The 6,562-nt window shown below is 40.7% G+C and overlaps 1 protein-coding gene across 1 annotated transcript in view; it reads left to right on the top strand.

The window, feature by feature from the left end:
* The window catches only part of satb1b (SATB homeobox 1b), a gene marked incomplete at its 3' end in the record, with an annotated part of 52,279 nt that extends 50,808 nt beyond the window's left edge, over window positions 1-1,471 (top strand). Inside the window, 2 exon segments of the mRNA XM_014016387.1 lie at window positions 680-751; window positions 1,316-1,471. Coding sequence (XP_013871841.1) covers window positions 680-751; window positions 1,316-1,471 — 228 coding nt within the window.
* Between the last annotated feature and the right edge of the window lie 5,091 nt (window positions 1,472-6,562).

Here is a 6,562-nt window from a genome sequence, read left to right as displayed (position 1 = left end):
ACCCTCACCCCCTCCCTCACACAAAGCCAGTCACTGCACGTCCCCTTCTCCACAATTTGTTGGACACGGCGGCGTCCCGCTCAGACAGACGAGCCGCCCGTGTCAAACTGCAGTAAAACAAGATAAAAGACGCTCTGATTTCACCACAAACTTTAGGATTTTTAAAACACGATGCTCGTATTAAGCGTCTAGACAAATGTGTAAATATATAGGTTTTTTGATCACAGGCTCTTATTCAGTTGGAGTTGGTTGCTGTTGGTGTTATTATCGTTTATCTGAATGCCTTTTAGTTGCACTCATACCCAGCCCCGTGGATGTCTCCTTTCAGAAAGCCTCGTATGGAATGATTCATATGCTAATGGTTCTTGGGTAATGCTTTTATTAGGATGCTTGTTACCTTGTCAAAGGATTTTTGTCAAGATGCAACAAGCCGCTGATTAAAAATGATTTGATTTCACTTGACTTGCATTTGCTTTTTAATCACCAGCTTGACATAAGAATAATGCCGTTTCATACAACACATCTAAGTGTTTTTGAGCAAAGTAACACTCCAGTTCTGTGCGTGTGTGTGTGTCTGTGTGTGTGAGGAGCATGCATGAGTGTGTGCAGACAGCTTTTATCTCTTTCTTTTTGTTCACGCGAGCTCAAACAAACGAGGTTGTGTTTTTCATGTTTGCAGCCGCGAAGGGAAGACTGTAACAGCGTGAGACCCGAGGACTGGAATCCCCGGATCCCCGTAGGCATCTCACCTGTGAGCAAACGGCTTCACCCTCTCACCCTCCGCCTGCAGCACACTCACAGACTAAAAGACCTCATGCACCACCGGGCCAGTCGACGTCCACAGATGATTTAACTTTTGGAGCTGATCCATTTCAGCTGACCTCAGAAAACAAACGTTTCTAACTCTGCCAGTTTTATAGATTTAAAGCTAAACTTTGATGTGATTGTACACTACTGGACTCAAACCTGTTTATGTTAGCAAAATATCTCATAAGCTCACAGAAAGTACTAATTGTACAGATACAATTCAAGATGGCTGCCACAGCTAATCAGCTTTGGTCTACACAAAAAATACTTGTAATTTAATGAATTTGACAGACATTGAGCTGATCTTTGGTGTGGTAGTAGCTGAGAGTCATACACAACACATACTCAAAGCATCAGCAGGTCATGTGGAATACCACAAGATAACACACAATTTAAGATTTGATCAAAACAACTTCCATCTCCATCTTTTCTCAACATAAAATGATCTAAAGTCTAAAAAAATGCTAAAATTTAATTAATCTCTTTTCTCATTTTTCCTTGTTTCAAGGTGAAACCGGCGCCTCTACCAAGCGAGTGGAACGGCAAAACGGAGAACTGCATCCTCAACATCAACTCTAACATCTACGATGAGATCCAGCAGGAGATGAAGAGGGCCAAAGTGTCCCAGGCTCTGTTCGCTAAGGTGGCTGCCTCCAAGAGCCAGGTACCAAAACACCCACCAACCCAACACCAAGAGAAAACACAAACAGAGCGTTTGATTGTTGCTTAAAGGTTGTGACCAATAAGTCCCAGTTTAGTTAGCCGATTACAAACTTAGCTTCAGACAGAGACTAAAGAAATGAACGCTAAGCGCTAAAGGTCAGTGAAGAAGCTAAAATTGAGGTGTTACAGCTAACAGAAACAGAACACTAGCTACAAGCTTAAAAAGAGCAAAATGTTGGTTTAAACAACAAAAGGTTAGCTAAAAATGGAAAAATGTTGCTGAAAGTACAAAAATAAGTTGTAAAATGGTAACGAAAAGCAGCAAACTGCTAGCTAAAAATAACAATAAGTTACTAAATGCTAAAACTAGTGAAAGGCAAGCTAGAAGCTAAATTAATATGCATGCAGTTAAAAACAAACAGTATCAAAAGGCTAAAAGAAACAAAAGGCTAGCTAAAAGTAGCGATAATTAGCTAAAAACTAAAAGTAGCACAAGGAAGACAAAAACAAAGAGTGCGCTTTTTTTGAAGGAATTGATCTGAGTCCTTCTGTGGGGAAAAAATAGTTAATCATGTAAAGTTAGCACAAAGCTAAACAATTGGTCTTTGATGTTCATCCTGTAGCCAGTTGGAGCTGTTGAAAGTTGATGTAAAGAAGCCGGTTCAGTAGATTGATTAGTTTGCTTGTTTCTGTAAAATAATCAGTTTGAACCGTTTATTACAAGCAGTTTTTAATATCTGTGGGTTTATTAAGAAAAGCTTGAGAACCTTTGATCTAATAGCAATAATCAGGACTGTTTGTGTCCAAATAAACTAATCCTCGATCTTAATTTACCTTTTTCAAAACAATCTGATTGCACACTTCCAACACCACTGTGCTAAAGTTCATATAAATCATCCAGATATAGAAGGATGACTCATAAATGAGCCAAAAGTTTCAGTTAAATAAGTAAAAGCCAGTTTTAGTTGTAAATAAGTGACTTGACAGCATCAGATCGATGAGTCATCAGCGTAATGTTGAACATCTTCTTTATTGTGGGTTTGGAGTTCAGTGGCTGACGATGTTTCAACACCAAACAAACCTGTTTATATTAGCTTTGCTCTGTGAGATGATGGGGGGCCCCCGTCATCTTCTCACACAGAACAAGCCTGTGTGTGCTGGAGACAGAAAACTACAGAACACACACCACCAGTTTAACTTTTTATTAAAGCAATTAAAGCGGCGAGGACTCGCGATTAAAGGTTTTCATGAGTCTGTCGCAGGCAGAGCTGGAAAGATTTCCACAATCGTGCCTGATGAGGAGGATGGGTGGAGAAACAGATCACCAAGGGCGGAATAATCTCGAAATATCTGCAAAGGCTTTATTTTTTTCTTGCTGATTAGGATGATTATACCCCCAGATAGCTTTGTTTTACCAAATTGCAGTTTGATGCACAAACCACTGTTTTTGTTAAAGAGTTCAAAGACTCCTTGGAATGACGGAGAAAGAGAAAAGGGGGGGAGTGTGAGTCTCCCCAAATGACGGTTTGTCTGGGAACTGGTTTCCACTGTGCCTTCTCCACCTTCCTCCCATCCCTCCGTCTTGCCCCTCTACCTCTGCCTTTCCCCCGATTTCTGCCTCTCTTTCACGTTCCATTCATGGCAGGCGGGTGTGAATGTGAATTGAGCTGCAGATAAGAAGTGTGCTAATTATGCCTCTGAAAAGGGGCCTGTGAGAGCACTTATCTCTGGCTCTATCTCGTAATGGGCGCTTCCCGGGCAGCTGGTCTCCCCCCTTACCTCACCAGCCGCCATCGCCACAGCTACCAGCACCTCCGGACCAGCCAGTGCTCCAACCAGAACCTCAGAACCTCAGAGGCTTCCTTTAGGTGTCAGCGACACAAAGTCTTTAGGAATCCCACCGTTGATTATTTTTCTAATAAAACAAGCCGGTAAATTCTGTTTAAATTTCCCTGATTTCACTAAAGTTCATCGATCTGTAGAGCGATTACATGCCTTACATTTGATCATTTCTTTAAAAAAATCTGTAAAAAATAAATGTTACCAACAAACAAGTCAGGCGTAGGAAACAGTTTAGCTTTTAAACAATAAAACATTCAGTGTTTCAGCTGCTTATATTACTCTGATGTTTTTTCTTCATTGTAAATTACAGAAATTACATTTAAGGTAAATGATGTGCTGATAAAAGCTAAAAAAATGAAAAATGTTAGCTAAAATTTAAAAGTAATAACAGGCTAGCTAAAAGAAATAAAATGCAGCTTTAAAGTATCTAAAAGTACCAAAGGCTAGCCAGATGCTAAAAGCAGTAAGCAGCAAAAAGCTAGCTAAAACTGCAAAAAGGTATCTTAAAGCAAAATATATCAAAAGACTAGTTAAAAGTGAGAAAAAAGCTAACTAAATGCTAAAAGCAGCTAAAAGCTAAAAGTATCAAAGGCTAACCAGATGCTAAAAGCTGTAAACAGTTAGCTAAAAATGGCAAAAAGCTAGCTAAAATTCCAAAAAAGTATCTTAAAGCAAAAAATAAAAGACTAGTTAAAAGTAATAAAATGCTAACCAAATGCTAAAAGTAGCTAAATGTAACAAAGGCCAGCCAGATGCTAAAAACAGCAAAAAGCTAGCTAAAAAAACATAAAAAGCTAGCTAAAACTGCAAAAAGGTATCATAATGCAATATCAAGACTAGTTAAAAGTAAGAAAAGGCTAGCTAAATGCTAAAAGCTAAAACTAACAAAAGGTTAGCTAAGAACTTAAAAATAGCCTAACAGTAGCTTAAAGTTAAAAGCATCAAAAAGCTATAGCTAGAACAGAAGTTAAAATAAGTCAAATGGTTGTTCGAAGTAGCAGAACGATAGCTAAAAGCTACCGATATACCAAACAATGATTCCAATGTTTTTCAAAGTGGAAAATATTCGTAAAAAAAGTTAAATACTTTGAAAAATAACAAAGTTATAAAAACCAAACGTTAAGTAGCCAACACCTTAATGAGTTGAATGTTTTAATGATGTGAATGACTAAAATGAGATAAAAGTATGCACAAGTAATTAGATTTAAATTGTTTTTAAAAAAGCAGGAAAACAATAGTTTAAATGCTGAATCAGCATTTTTGTTTGACACTTTAACTTATAACCAACAGGAAAACATCCTGTTTACTTTATAAGAAATATGAGTGGTACTCTTAACTTTATTTTATGTTTTAGAAACTAATAATAATAATAATAATAATAATTAATTAATAAAGAACATTTCATTCGTAGAATAAAATATTTAATCCAACACTGTGAGATTTGTAAGAAGAGGCTGGCTTTAAGGCACAGAATTGACCTTCCATTCATGCAAAAATGTGTAATTTCCTGCAGAATTAATATCTGGGGAGACAAAACAAGTAAGTAATTAGCACCGAGTCTCTGTCTGTTTAACCCAGCTAGACACTGCTGATGAGGCTGCCAACTCATCTCTACTTGATCACATTGAAAAAAGGCGAGAAGTCGTTGCTCCAAGTGACTGGAGGATTATTTATTTATGTGAGGCGCAAATTTTTACATTTTTTAAATATTCTATTGGGTTTTAATAGATCAGCATCATAAAAGCTCAGGTGAGGGGATGTTTGCAGCCTTGTGAGGTAAAATTCTCCGCCTCCAACGCCTGAATAAAGAGTCCTGGCAGCAGGGAGCAGCGGGGACGAGGCTGGTGATGAGGATGGAGGATGGGCTCGACTGGCACCGTGCCCACATGGGGTCCAGGGAAATAATGGTTGGGGGAGGGTGACAGAGAGGCCTCATCACCAAAGCTGGCACCGTCCTGTCAGCTCAGCGGATGCTTTAAACTCTGCTCAGGGCTTCCCAGCATGCCCTGCAACATCAGATGACCAGGATAATGCTAGTGTTGTGCGCAGGGTGGGCGTTTGTATCATATTCCAAAGAATGTTTGAGAAGCAGCTGCGGAGAGATGATCCCAGAAATCAAGACAGAAACCTGAAGAAATCCACCTTTTTTTCATCTCCTGAGTCGCAGTAATCAGTAAACTGATTGGTGCATGCTGCGTGTGCACACAGACACACACACGCTGTATGGATGTGAGGTTTTGTTGCATCAAATATAGGTTTATGTGTTCAGGTTTAGTGTGCGTCGCAGTGTTTGTGTGTTTGTTTCTGGAACGCAGCCATTCTGTTCTCTCTCAGGGCTCGTAACCACAGCAGGCCTCTGCCAGACCCTAACTACCCCCCCCCCCCCCCACACACACACACACTTCCCTCTTTCAGATATTCAACGTTGCATTTCAATCACTCTTTTACTGCCACATATTCACAGTAGTAAGTACAGAGCAGTGAATCTAACCCTGAGCCACATTACTTTATCAGATTAATGCTTCTGACTGGCTTCAAGTATTTATACATTTTCAGTAATTCATGCAGCCAATCTGATTTACTGAGAGATATTGTGTTTGCTCTCTGATAAAAAATCAGAATCATTATTCATGCTCCGTTCCTGTATGGTTCAAATGCTCCAAGAACGCTCCGTCTCCATTTAGCTTCAGGAGATGTCAGACTTGGAGAAAACAACGGCGTGCTGCTGGTTCGACTCCAGCGCCGGCTCTGCCAGAAACAGACCATCATTTTTTATTTTTTATTTTAATTTTTGCCTGCAGAAGCGGCGATGGTCTGAATAAGTTGGTATCAATGTTACTGGCTGTGTGGGGCTGCGGAGCTTTGTTTTCGTTAGCAGGGGAATGCTAGCCTGGCAGTGGAGCAGCTAATCATCAGCTGAGCGATGGGTGGTGTTCGCCGCGGGCCGGGGGCATTCCTCTGACACGACTTTAATGTCCTAACATCCCCGACACTTCCTGAGAGGAATGGTGCGGCGGGTGGGATCAGAGTCCCTGCTGTCACAAAACAAGCACCCTGGGAGCTCTGCGCACCGACTCCTCAGTGACCAGAAGAGCAGAGATCACCGTCGACCCCCCCCCACCCCTCCGTCATCCTCTCTCTATCTCTCCAACACTCACTCGTTCTCCCCTGGAAGAGGCTACGCTAATTAGCCAGGCTCTAATGAGACAGAATGGCACTGATCTGGTCCGCCGCTGCGCCACCGGAGGAG

Source organism: Austrofundulus limnaeus, unplaced genomic scaffold (genome assembly GCF_001266775.1).
Source record: "Austrofundulus limnaeus strain Quisiro unplaced genomic scaffold, Austrofundulus_limnaeus-1.0 Scaffold144, whole genome shotgun sequence".
NCBI classification, from domain to species: domain Eukaryota; kingdom Metazoa; phylum Chordata; class Actinopteri; order Cyprinodontiformes; family Rivulidae; genus Austrofundulus; species Austrofundulus limnaeus.
This window is presented reverse-complemented; position numbering and strand designations above follow the sequence as displayed.